Here is a 14,182-nt window from a genome sequence, read left to right on the forward strand (position 1 = left end):
TGGAGCTATGGCGGGTAAATGGTGTTGAAGTACAGATCAGCCATGATCTAAATGAATGGTGGAGCATGTTCGAGGGGCTGAATGAGCTACTCCAGTTCCTTTGTTTGCCTTTCTGGGTTAGGGAGAAGAAAATTAACCTAGGTTCACAATCCTCATTCCTATTTAGTGAATTCTGTATATCCAGTGAGAACTGGCCTGAGCGTGGCTTCCATAGCGAACAGTTTACTGGTGATCATTGTCTGTGCACACACATGGACTATGACCACTTCTGTGTGATACAAAAGGATGGCCAGCTCTTATGGAACCATACCTGAGAATGAGTGGACTACTTTTGAGAGGACGTGAGAAAATAAAGGGCAATCTATAATTTCTTTATATAAAAAAAAAGAAAAGTAAAGTAATTTCTATTGCAACAAGACATCTAGAGTAAAACTAACCTGTCTCACGACAGTCTGAACCCAGCTCTCATTTTTTACCTAAAGTAAAGGAAGCTGCAGATGTTAAGCACAGTATTAAAAAAAAATTTGTAAATACAGTGCAATGATCCACAAGCAGTTTCCCTATTCATGGAACCAGTATCCACGAGAGGTATAATACCTACTGTGGATTGATCAGTTCCATGGGTCCCTAGTGATAAAAATATTTGGTGAGTGTTGTCAATTGCTCAGACCAAGAATGAGCCTTTGTAGAAACAAAGGATCAAGTGTGAATCCTTGCACTGCACCACGGGATCCTGACAATCACAGAGCCAATGCATTTACCTGACAGAAACGCAGGGTTTCATTTCTGAAGGCTTTTCTCAATGGCCTCTCTTCCTTCACCCTTCATAAACTTTAGTTAATCCCAAACTTTACAGCCTGAGTTCTCTCACATACGTGGACCCTCTCCTTACCAAGCTTCACTGGTTCCTGGTCCCTCATTTTGTCAACTTTAAGGTCCTTCAAATTCCTCCACATTCTTGATCCTCTTTTTCAAATATTTCTCCCAAACATTCAGCCACTACACCCCTAGCCTTTAGAATTCTCCCCAAACCTCTTTGCCTTGCTACAAGTTTTTCTTCTTTCCAAAGCCTATCAACAACCTCTCTTTTCAAATGTGCCTTTGGTCTCTCTCCCTTATCCTCTTCCCCCGCCCCCCCCCCCCCGTGCCCCATATCACATTTAAGGCCTCTGTCTTCTGCTCTGTATTCCCCAGTGCCCCCAGAAAACACTTTAAGATGTATGTTAGCAGTAGATTATAAATCCATGTTGTTGATCTTCATACACAAAACATTTGTAAAGTTCAGCTACATTCTGGCAGAATGGTTTGAAAAGTGTCAACTAGATTTTCTGATTAGGGTTGGTTAATCAAATATTCCAGGAGCTGGCTCTATCCTTTGTCCTAGAATTTCACAAAACAAATGCAAAGCCTATGACATTATTAGTTTTTCTTTGAAAAAGAACAGACCTATGGCTCTTTTCCAAATCAGATGTGATGTTCATTTTCCTTGGGAATTTGTTTTAAAATCAGTGGGATAGATTTTCTTCATTACTACATGGACTGTACACATTACCTGAGCAGACCGAAGGGAGGAAAATCTGTCAGGGGAGATTGCATGCTGGTAAGAGAACCCACCTGATTTTCTTTCCATTCAGTTAATGGAATGAAAATCCAATATGTTTTTCCTGTTTGATTTTCCTTTAGATGTGATGCTTAACACCCAGGCGATAAAGACAAAAATCGACCCAAGTTTGTTCCTTCTCTTTAGGTCTCTCTGCACTATACGCCATAATCAGGGCAAGGTAGTATCCAAGATTAGCAGACCGTTGCTAATGGCACTCATGATCCAGGCATTTCTGTAAACCTGTCAAAATCCATATTAAATGTAATTTTTCATACCATCCTCTGCTATTGGCATTTCTGAATCCACTCCTCGATTTGAATAAAGTTATAGTTGATATCTGCCACTAAAGAGTATTTTAATGTTAGTAATAACTGCTCAAGTCCTTTTTGTGTCTTTAGTACTCTTTATTTAAAATAAAATACTTTTAATCCCAGGTTCATTCCTGAATCTCCACGTTGGCTGCTGATAAAGGGAAGGATACAAGAGGCTGAAGCAATAATCCAACTCATTGCAAAGAAAAATGGTGTCACTCCACCAGCGGTGATCTTCACTGACCTTGAGGTACTGGCACACAATATTGCTTTTGATTCCTGTGTGGTTGTATAGCCCTTTAATACAGACCTACTCTTTTGTTGCCAATTTTTCTCATCCCCCTTCTCTTCTGAAAGCATTGTATCTCTGCTATGGTACAATTCCATAAGTGTCAATCACCTCCCTTGTCCACTTGACTATTCGTTTTCATATATGAGCCCAGATAGTGAGTGCTATCAGGTTATTTGACCATCAAGGACCTCACAACCAGGAACAATTCTGTCTTCACCCAAAAGCAGACACACATGCACATTCCAGCAAGATTCACTGCATAGCAATTAGGTCTGAGAATCCTGGCTGAATGTTTTTGTTTTTTGATTTTAAGGACAAGTGTGGTGCCACCAACTGCACAAACAAGAGATCTGGCATTGTTTATATGGCTCATTACCAGAGTACATACTGCATTAATTCCTTGAGCCATTTCTGAATCTTTTTCTTATGGAGGTGAATTGCTACTTATTCAGCATAGCCCTGGGGTTGAACTTTATGCCTTAACGACTCACTAGATAAAATCATTGAGCCAGTGGGGAGCCTTTTCTAAATTTATAAGGATTTGGGGATGAGGTCACGTTTGCACTGTTCCATCAGTTCATTGCATCACAGCAACCCCAGATGATGATTAGGTTCTTTGTTTACATTTGCTTTCCTCCCTCTTCAATTCTTGTAATTTTCTTGTGGCTTTTTCCTCAATGTCCATTATATTAGTGTGGGAACAAGCTGTATTGATCGTAATAGTGAAGAAAAATAAGTGTCCAGCTTTTGAGTCTGGTGTACTTCATTAACCCACAAGTGCCACATCTGCAAGAGGTGAGTGTATCCTCAAAACTAGGGAAGTCTGGTTGGATCGTTTGGGATGCTGCACATATCCTAACAGTTCAGAGATTGCATCTAATATTCTACACACTTCCCATTTAGAGATTAGGCAGGCCAGTGTTCACCAATAAAAAGGCTTTCTATAGTAGAAAGAGAATAGTCAAGGTAAGGGTGCACACAAAGAAGGCACCTCCTAGTGAGAAGGGAATGATAAAGTTACTAAATAAACATTTTACCTCTGTTTTCACAGCTGGATATTCAAATCAAAACAGCACTAAAGGAGTTACTTAAACTTAATTCAGAGATATCACTAAAATCTGAGAGTTTATGTCTGAGGGAAGCTAAGGAAGAAACAGTGGATGCTATCACTGTAGCCCCCATTGTAACTCGGGGCACGAATCATGAGACAGAGCAAGCAGAATACCTCACTGATGTTGTCAACGCGAGACCTGGTTGATTTTAACTCCCAGCCTCATTTCACTGACTGCTGACCCGATCACATCGGGAAACAGTCAGCCTACTTTACGTGTGCAATTTCTGCCGGGCCACCCGAAGCCTATTTAAAGTGGAAGGATATAAAAGCGATAAAAAAGGTACAGCATAGATTCACTAGTGTATAAACTGAGATATTATGAATCCGGGTCTGCCTTGAAAATACCTTCTTGTATTCAGTGGTGTCAGTCACTCCCTTTTGCAGTCTGAGGCTATTTTTATGGAACTTAACTCGCACTGCCACATCTTTTGAGCAGGATTGGGCTCCAGGAGTATAACAATGAAACTCCCTTGTGATCCAGCCTGGATCTCTGTACCATATGCATGTGTACTCCTTCCATCTCTTTGAAGGTGGACTGAATTAACTCGTACCTGGACATGAGCGAGGCTGATTGTGTGAAAAGGCTGCATTTTCGCAGAGAAGTTGTCACTGAGATCTGTGATATGGTGAGAGCAGATTTACAGCCCAGAAGCAGGACGGCAACTGCCTTGTCTGTTGAAGTGAAGGTAACAGCTGCACTTTCTTTCTATGCCTCGGGATCGTTTCAGGCTACAACTGGAGATGTGTGCGCCATCTCTCAACGTGCAATACATGCCTGCGTTTACCAGGTCACGGCTGCACTTTATGCGCGAAGGAATGACTTCATCAATTTCCCAATGACCGCACAAGCGATCCATGAGAGGGCTGTGGGTTTCTTCAGGATTGCCGGCTTCCCAAAGGTACAGGGCTGCATTGATTGTACCCACATAGCCTTGCGAGCACCTGTGGAGGAATCTGAGCAGTACTGAAATAGGAAAGGTTTCCACTCTATCAATGTGCAGCTCGTGTGTGACGACAAGCAGCGCATCATGTCAGTCGATGCGAGATACCCTGGCAGCACCCACGATGCGTTCATCCTAAGCGACAGCGTTCTATCTGACATGTTTGAGCAGCAGCCAGAAGGGCCGAGCTGGCTACTGGGAGACAAAGGGTACGGCCTGACCACCTGGCTCATGACGCCCATACGCGTGACACGGACAGAAGCTGACCGTCAATACAACATGGCGCACATTGCGACGCGCAGCGTCATTGAGAGGACCATTGGCATATTGAAACAGTGATTCCGATGCCTGGACCATTCCGGAGGACAGTTGCTATACTCTCCTCAGATTGTCGGTCACTTCACTGTTGTGTGCTGCATGCTTCATAACTTAGCCATCATGAGGCAGCAGGAGCTGGTAGTGGAACCCGAAGACCGACGTGAGGGTCCAGTGAATGATGATAGTATTACGGAAGACCAGGATGTGGATGATAACGACAATCAGGAAAGCATGCAAGTGCCTGATGCCGAAGCACGAGGTCGGAGGAGGACCGTCCATCGTGCCCCTTTAACGATTGCTCCAGACTTGCGCCAGCAGCTCATCCGTGAACGCTTCAACTACTGATGCCTGAGGGCTCTGTGACCACTTTTGCATATGGACATGTTTATTCTTAGTTGTTCCTACATTGTGTTGTGTTAATGGAACATGAAACAGTTTTAATGAAAAAATATTTTATTGAAAAGTTAATGTCACTCGAATAAAATATTTGTTGTATCAAACTATACTTTTTAATATGACTCTTGAAGATCACTTAAATACTTTAAGATCACTTATAAGTTGTAAAGTTACAAAAGTTACAAAACACTTTATGTGAAAAATTTTACACTCTAAGATCACTTACACTTCAAGATCACTTTTTAGATGCAAAATTAAATAATTTACAGAATGTGAGAACATTTACACTATAAGATCACTTGAAAACCCTGAGATCACTTATATGTTGTAAAGTTACAAAACTTACAAAACAGTTTCATTGTGAAAAATCTTACACTCTGAAGAACACTTAAACTTCAGGATCACTTTTTAGGTGCAAAATTAAATAAGATACAAAAAAATGTGAGAGCATTTACATTATAAGATCACTTAAAAATCCTAAGATCCTTTAGAAGTTGTAAAGTTACAAAACTTACAAAACAGTTTCATTGTGAAAAATCTTACACTCTGAAGAACACTTAAACTTCAGGATCACTTTTTAGGTGCAAAATTAAATAAGATACAAAAAAATGTGAGAGCATTTACACTATAAGATCACTTAAAAACCACAAGATCCCTTATAAGTTGTAAAGTTACAAAAGTTACAAAACAATTTCAATTTGAAAAACGCTACTACAGCTACATCAAGAACAAGAACAAAAGCAGCAAAGAAAGGCTGCAACCATGTCTCATCCATATCTCAGTGAATGTTCACTTCCTCATGGGGGTGTCATTTGATTGGCTGGGCTGTGTGCCCTTATTGCAGCAGCTACCTCAACCAGGCCCACCCTGACGGCCTGTGTCGACACTTGCATGCCCTCCCTGATGGCCTGTGCCGTCGATTGCACTCCCTCGGACATTCCCTCCCTAAGTTCCCGTGTCATTACTACTATTTCTCCCGTCAGAACCGTCAACTCTTCACCTACTGCATTGACGCCACCGATGAGTGATCGGGTAAGCTCATTGGTCTCCATACCCAATGCCACAACCTGAGTCGCATCTGTTGCATGCTGCATCTCAGGAGAGCGTGTCTCCAATCTCCTTCTCCTTTGCCTGGGTCTGCCTTGTGGCACCACTACACTGGGAGGCGCGTGGCACGGACGGTGGGATGCTCGGTGTTGCAAGCGGCACCACTACACAGGGAGGCGCGGGCTGGGACAGTGGGACGTTGTGTGTTCCAGACGGCTGAACTGGAGGAAGAGGCTCGGGCTGGAATGGTGGGATGCTCTGTGTTGCAGACGGCAGAACTAGAGGGAGAGGCTCGGGCTAGAACGGTAGGACGCTCGATGTTCCAAACGACAGCACTCGAGTGCGAGCCATGGGCTGGGATGTTGGACGAATGGGTGTAAACTGCTCCATGATATCAGCAGCAACACTGGGACCCGAAGCGTCGGAATTAAAACCGTAGTTGGTGGAACCAGAACCTATGCGAGAGGGAGGCGCAGGCTCGGATGGTAGTGCACTGACTGTAGAATGCTGCATTATACCAGCAGCACCACTGGGACCCGCAACATCGGAAGCGAAACCATGGAAGGTGGAACCAAGACCTATGCTAGGGGTTGAAACTCTGATGCCCCTTGATGGGAGCTCATAAACATTAAATTGGAAGCTCTCCCCTGCAGACATTTCAATCATCGCTGCCATCATCCAGTCTGGATCGTCTGCAGCTGGTTGTACTGGTCCTTGTTCTGTACCCTCAGGATCCTCAGGGTTGGCAGCAGCAGCATCATCATCATCATCATCATCATGTTCTGCAAAATACATCAGAACAGTCAAATGTTTAACAGCAAGGGAGGGGGCCGGGTGGGTGGCATGAGTACTCTCACACATAGCAGGCCAGGCAGAAGGTTGATTTAAAGGGCCATGATGCATTTTCAGGACTTACCCTCTTCCTCACGTGCGGGCCCAGCTTGTGCTGTACCGATTGCTTTTCTCCATGTACGACTCATCATAGCAGCTACCCTTTGGTCCAAGGGTGTCAGTGGATGCAGATTGGGCACGCCTCCTGTCCGAGTTGCCTCCCTTTTGTTGTGGGCCAATTTCTTCTGCAAAGAGTAAAATATAACTTTTTACAGAGTGTGTCAGTCTGCAAGGTGGGACATACAGATAGCCAGGTTACAATTACGATTAAATTAAAAATGGGAAATATTACTTACACTAACTACTTGACCAAGGCCGTGCCATTTCTTTTTACACTGACTTCCAGATCTCCTGGTATGCACCACTGCGCAGTAATCTTCTGCAACTTGGTTCCAGCGTTTCTTCATTTCTTTAGGTGGTACTTTTATGCGACCTCTGTTGCTGGTATCTAGCTCCTGCCATCTCTGCTCAATTACGTTGACTAATATCTCCACTTCCTCATGCAAGAAATTCTTTGTTCTTGGTGGACGTTGATCCATTGCAAAGTTGAATTGGCACTCTTATTTCTCCAAACACACAGTCCTTAATTTGCATGCACCAATGCAGCACCGGTTCTGCAAGTTTAGCAGTGAAAAGCTGAACTCACTGATTTCAGCAGGTGATTTATTCAGCAGTGCTGCTAAAAGCACTCCCTCACACATAGAAATATCAAAAAAAATTAAATTACAAGCCTTTGCAGGGGTCCAAGAAACAAATCTTCACTTTTTCTGCAGTCCTTTTAAAAATGGCCGAGTGCCAATGTTTGTGTGAGACTGCGCATGCGCGCACGCTCCAACGCGCACGCGCAGGGTTGCCGGCACCACGAAGGCTAATTTAAATTGTACCCGCCCCCTGCTACTTAGAAAATCGGCGCGAGTGTTAGGCTCCGCCCCCTGCTGCGAAGAGCGCGCCGCGCCAAGCAGACATCGAGCTTATCGGACTTTTTTTTTAGGCGCAGTTTTCGGCGCGAAAAACAGGCGCCCAGCTCGGAGGTGCGCCGTTTTCGCTGCGGGACGAAACTTGGGGCCATTATGTTTATACTGAGCCCCACTTTTCTTATCTACTGGCGGTGCTGGGTCAACACGACAGCCGACAAAGGTAGGGAAAAGAAAGAAGCCACAAATGCAATTGATAATACTGCACTGCTTTCATATAACTTTTCTGGATCATCCATGCCCGATACGAACTAATAGTAATAGATAATAATACTGATATTTTCTAATAATCAGCAATAATACTAAATCCTCTGTTTTCCTTCCAGCTCGAAGATATGAAGGCTAAAAGTGTGCAGTCTTATGCAATTATTCACTTGGTTAAAACCCATTATATCCGAGCCATCACTATCATAAACCTTCTAGTATGGTGAGTATTTCATAGAATCTCATAGAATAGTACAGCACAGAAGGAGGCCATTCAGCCCAACGAGTCTTCGCCAGCTCTTTCGAAGAACAAAGCAGTTAGTCCCACTCCCCTGCTCTTTCACTATATTCCTGAAATTTTTTTCTCCAAATATTTATCCAATTCCTTTTTGAAGGCTACTATTGAATCTGTATTCCCACTCTATCGAGCAGTACATTCTAAATGCTAATCACTCATTGCATAAAAAGGTTTTTCCTCATGTCACCTCTTGTTTTTTGCCAATCACCTTAGATCTATACTCTCTGTTTATCGACCCTTCAGTCATTTGAAACAGTTTCACCTTATTTACTCTATCTAAACTCGTCATAATTTTTTAAAACTCTTTCAAATCTCTTCTTGGCCTTCTAAACAGAACAACCCCAACTTCTCCGACTATGCATGTAACTGTAATCCCTCATCCCTGGAACCATTCTAGTAAATCTCTTCTCTACCCTCTCCAAAGCCTTCAACGTCTTTCCTAAAATGTGGTGCCCAGGATTGAACACAATCCTCCAGCTGGGCTCGTGTTTTTTTTTAGGTTTAGCATAACGTCCTGGCTTTTGTACTCTCTGTCTCTTATTTATAAAACTCAGGATCCCATATGCTTTATTAACTGCTTTACTAACCTGCCTTGCCATCTTCAAAGATTTATGCACAAATATCCCCAGGTTTCTTTTCGTGCACCCCTTTAAAATTGGACTATTTAGCTTGTATTGTCTCTCCCCATTCTTCTGACCAAAATGCACACTCCGGTGTTGAATTTCATCTGCCATGTGAGCTAAGAAAAATCCTCAGACTTTCTTACCAAATAAATCAGAGCTTCCAGTCATTCTAAGGAGTACATTAAAGGTTTTACTGTATAACTGGTTTACAGTATCCATCTCTTTTTCTACAAGTCAGATTTGAATGTCTCTCTTTTACAGAAAGATAAGCTGCAATGGCCATTTAAACAGCCTAATTAATGTTCTTCCTTTCTGAACTCCCAACAACACCAATCGGTGACATTGGCTGGAATTTTAATTTGGAGGTGGGTAGGGAATGGGGTAGGGCTGGAAAGCAGTTGGGAATCCTGGGAGAAAGGGTGTCCCGCAGTCTATGCCTACTTTAATGGCAGGGCGTTATTAGAATTTCAATGCACTGATTCTCGCCTGCAGCCAGTCAGATGGGGAGTTTGGCTGGCTGTCGGGCAGGTAGGCCTGCGGCACCAGGTTGCAGATCGGAAGTGTTGGGGGCAGATCAGAGGCCTCGGGAGGGAAAATTGGAAGCCTCGGGGGAGAGTTGGGACCGAGACAGAAGCCTTAGTGGGAGATCGAAAGGGTCAAGTGGTGTCCAATCACTGGGGTGCGGGGTGGGGGGTGGTTGATGAAGCAGGAACACTGGATACAACAGGTATCCAGTGTTATGGATTTAGGAGTCCTCGCCTTCCTTTCGCTGACGGGATTCCCGAGGCCAGGAAAAGGCAGACAGCCAGAGATAAATTGAAATGGTGGATCATCATGAGCCACGGAGCCTCATTATAATATTTAAATGGGTGACCTGCCTCCAGGGAGCTGGTTAGCTGCCCAACCCCCATCCCGCATCTGTTAAAACCAGAAGTGGGTGAGTTGGGGTCGGAATTCAGTTTTTTAACTCTTTAACCTCCCACCCGACCCTAACCCACCCATGTTTGGCGGGGGGTTAACATTCCCCTCCATTATACTATAGATGCCAACTGTCTGAATTGTGTGCAAGTCCCGCTCATCTATTACCCATTTACTCGCTGATCTACATTGGCTCTCAGTCCCCCCAATGCCTCCAGTTTAAAATTCTCATCCCTGTGTTCAAATCCTTTCATGGACTTGCCTCTTCCTGTCTCTGTAACCTCCTCTATAGGAACAGGAGTATGCCATTCAGCCCCTCGAGACTGTTCTGCCATTCAATTAGATAATGACTGAACTGTACCTCGACTCCATTTACCCACTTTTACTCCCTATCTCTTGACACCATGCCGAACAAATCTCATTCACTCTTGAAAATTTTAATTGACGCAGCATCCGCACCCTTTGGGAGGGAGAATTGCAGATTTCCACTATATTTGTTCTTAAAAGTGCTTCCTAATTTCACTCATAAATGGCCTAATTTTAATTTTATGATGCTACATTGTTCTGGATTCCCCCAACAGGGGAATTATTTTCTGTGTCTATTGTTTTGTTACTATTTGAAAGACCTCAATTAGATAGCCCTTCACTCTTCTAAACTCAAGGGAATATAAACTAGGCTTATGCAACCCCTCCTCTTAATTGGGTGAAAACCTTTTGCGCCCCCAAGGTGCTTAAGGCAGGCGCACGAGGGGCCAATTTCGACCCCCGGTGTTTTTTAAGTGGCTAAACAACTTTTCTGAAGCTATTTGACAGCTTTTCCACATTTTGTGAGTTTGCATGCAGGTTGCATTCTGTCTTTGTTTTCAGTTTTCAAGGAGAGGGACTTCCAGTGCCAACAGTTCTAGCGCACTCAGTCTCTCAGCAGTTGGATGGATCATTGGTAGCCAGTAAGCTATGTGAAGTCCAACGTAATTGCCAAAATGCACGTGGGGCCTTTGGAAGTGCAGGACTGGCTCATCCTCTGGCTCCCCCCAAAAATGAACTCAACATTTTTCAGAACATTTTGCACCTCTTACAAGGACATGTCTCCCTCATCCCCCTTGCAAGACCCAGCAATCAGCCCCATAGTCTGCAGCCTCCTTTGCAGATAGGTACTCCTAGATGTGCCCCTAGTGGGATTGCCATGCAAAGGAAGAAACCTCCCACTGACCCCACAAAGTCTGCAGCGATCAGTTGCAGAGGTTCCCAACAGGTATTTGCCCCGTGTTCTCCTTGCAAAATACATCACGTACAATTTATTTTCTTTTTGTAACTATTTGAGAGTTTATATTAAATACAATGGGCTAGCTTTTACACTTTTGTGCAGATCGCCCAAAAATGGTCGGTTATTCTGGCGTGGGTAGTAAAACTGGGTTTTCAGATCGCCGGCTTGTCGCCCATTCTCAAAGCCCCTAGTCTCCATTTTTGAAATTTGCGTTACCGAGAGCGATATGAAATGAGCGGTAAAGTTAAATCTCTCTGACCTTCTACCGTAAAGTGCCGCCGTCCTTAGCAACGCTTGATTCCCGCAATTCAGGAGGTCAAGTGTCATCATGACATGCGCAGAAGAGGAGACAGAGAGAGAAGGAGCTGAAAGGGAGTGAAGGCATGTGTGGGTGTGGTGTGGCTGCTTTGGGAGGAAGGAGGGAGAGTTTCGAGCTTTAAGCAAATTGGGGGAAAATAATTAGCTGTTACCAGCCAGATATTTTCCCGAATTTGGTGTCTATAATGGAGGGAGAGGAGGAAGAGACACAGCACACTGTGGAGACCGATGCTGGCGAGAACAGTGAGCTGGGAGAGGAGCACATTGGAGGACGCAAAAGAGCGAGGAGGTTCTCGGATGAAGCAAATGCCTCCCTCCTGCAGGAGGTCGAGTTACGCTGGGGTGATTTGACCCAGGAAGGGCGTGGGAAGCCCACGCCAAAGGCCTACCAGAAGATATGAGCCGAGATAGCAGAGGTGGTCTCGTCGGCGAGAACAAAGTCATGAGGGCAACCAATGCCGCAAACGATGGAAAGACCTTGTCGGATCCGCAAGTATTACATTTATTTACATGTACTTATGTATTTATATAATTTGATTTGTAAGAGTCATGAGTGACTATAATCAGATGTGAGGTCTTTCACCTTTCCTGGGAATGTTGTACTCAAAGCCTGTGGTCACGATGTACGTCTTCAGGTAAAGAATGATAATTATCATAATAATCATGATTACATCTGTCGGTTATGTGTTGTATCAGTCTCTGTGACAGTACCTAGCAATGATATCACGCAATGATCTCATGCCATGTCATCCTGTTACCTTTTACAGAAGAAGCTATCGACGATGAGATCCATGCAGAGGCGAACGGGTGGGGGGCCACCAGTTCCCAGCAAAATCGCTGAGATGGAGGAGCGAGTGCTTGCACTCATGGGGAAGTACCCCCGGACGGCCATGCAAGCATCTGCAGACCCTGAAGTGATGCCACGTGAATACAGTTTACAACATTGCGTGATGTAAAGTCAATAGATGCCACACTCACTTATATCCGAACAATCATATATGATAGATGATTTCTAAAATTGTCCTATAAATAATGCTGGCCTAATGAAAATCATTGCAATGCAGAATGTGTTGATAGTCATGAAATGTGATGTCTGTGATGATTTTGATAGCGGGTGGTGCTTTTGTTGTGCATATGCTGTGTCTAGCGCTGGAATCACCTTGTGACCCAAGCACCTCTTCTCCTCTAAAAACCTCATTTGTGTTTTGCAGCTCAGCCAGCAGCGTGACCCCAGGCAAGACCACAGAGGCCAGAAGGTGGGGGCGCGGGGCCGGACTCGCCGGGCGATCCTACATCTGGTGCTGAGGAGCTCCGATTCTCGCCCGTCAATCCGCTGGGTCTGTTCTCTACGGATGAGAGCGCCGACTTCGAGGAACCTGCATCGCCACGCTCCAGAAGCCATTCCACCCCAAGGCCATCTAGTGGTCCTCTAGTCATTCCCGCCTCCACTCTGGAGGTACTGGGCCCAAGCACCTCACCACAGGGCACCCCATTTGCCCCTAGGTCGGCGCCGACCCCGTGGAGGTTTTGTGGACGCGGCAGGTCTGTTCCACGAGCGTCACACGAGAGCGGAGAGATGGTACAGTTGTCCAGGAGGACTGTAGACATTGGTGACCAGATCCTCGATGCATTGGGTAGCATATCACGACAGCTGGCCACCATGACTGAGTACGTTCCGCGGATAGCAGAGGCCCTGGAGGCGATAGCCAGGAACACTGCTGGCACAGGCCTCCCAGTGGTCCCCGAGCATGACACTCTGCCCCTAGGTTCTGCACCACTACTGCCAATCGCATGAGAGGCAGAACCAATATCCTGCTTCTGGATCCGAGAATGTTCCCACCTCGGCACCCCCTGCTCCCGTACCCGTGTAACCACCACCTCTGCCTTCGTCCCCCCCAATGAGGCACTGCCTGAGGAGCTCTTCGGCCAGGCGCCATGGAGCGAGGAGAAGAAGGGGAGAGGGGAAAGAAAGTGAGGTGCATGTCCGCAGGTGATGGCTGTATTATATCTCCATCTGGGTGTATGCAATTTGTTGTAATATATTGGGGGAGGGGGCCATCCTCCTGCTTTGCCTTTGTATTCTGTGTTGCTGGACATGTTGAACATTTGATTGATGTCAGTGGTTGAAAAAGTGGTGTGGGGGTGGGGTGTTTTTGCCCGTGATACTTATGATTTCAGACCAATAGTCGTATAAAATGTTTTTTATTCAACATAACCTTGTTACACATTGTCTCAGATAGCTGGACTGTTACACACTTGTGATTCCTTAACATGAAAGGGTTAAATAAAACTTAACTTCAATCAACTTAAACTTTAACTGGCACCAAGGTGATGCCCACCATTGATGTCTGAGCTGCACACACACAGCAGTGTGTCAGCATTGCCACTCACAGCAACGTTCTTTCAGGCAAATCATTCAGTTATGAGCTCCTGACATAAGAGTCTTGCAGCTATGTAGCCACCTTGGGCCCTTTTCTGCGGTCTGGAGGGGGGCGTGGGCATGATTGCATAGCCAGCCTGATTGTCTGGCCTGAGCTCAGCATCCAGTCGCTCGTCCTCCTCTTCCTCTCTCTCCTGAGGTGGACCATCAGTCCCTTCTGGCAATTCTTGTCCCCTCCTGATAGCCAAGTTGTGCAGCATGGAGCACACGACCACGAATTTAGCTACTTG

At 45.1% G+C, this 14,182-nt stretch overlaps 1 protein-coding gene across 4 annotated transcripts in view; it reads left to right on the plus strand.

The window, feature by feature from the left end:
- Window positions 1–14,182, plus strand: part of LOC139262893 (organic cation/carnitine transporter 2-like) — a 162,750-nt gene that overhangs the window by 113,741 nt on the left and 34,827 nt on the right. For all 4 annotated transcript variants that reach the window (XR_011592991.1, XR_011592990.1, XM_070878149.1 and 1 more), the window contains exons 5-6: window positions 2,038–2,164; window positions 8,214–8,314. Coding sequence is in view for 2 of the 4 variants with exons in the window: in XM_070878149.1 (XP_070734250.1) it covers window positions 2,038–2,164; window positions 8,214–8,314 (228 nt within the window). In the remaining 2 variants the exon portion in view is untranslated. The remainder of the gene's footprint in view (window positions 1–2,037; window positions 2,165–8,213; window positions 8,315–14,182) is intronic.

This window comes from Pristiophorus japonicus, chromosome 4 (genome assembly GCF_044704955.1).
Source record: "Pristiophorus japonicus isolate sPriJap1 chromosome 4, sPriJap1.hap1, whole genome shotgun sequence".
Lineage (NCBI taxonomy): Eukaryota > Metazoa > Chordata > Chondrichthyes > Pristiophoridae > Pristiophorus > Pristiophorus japonicus.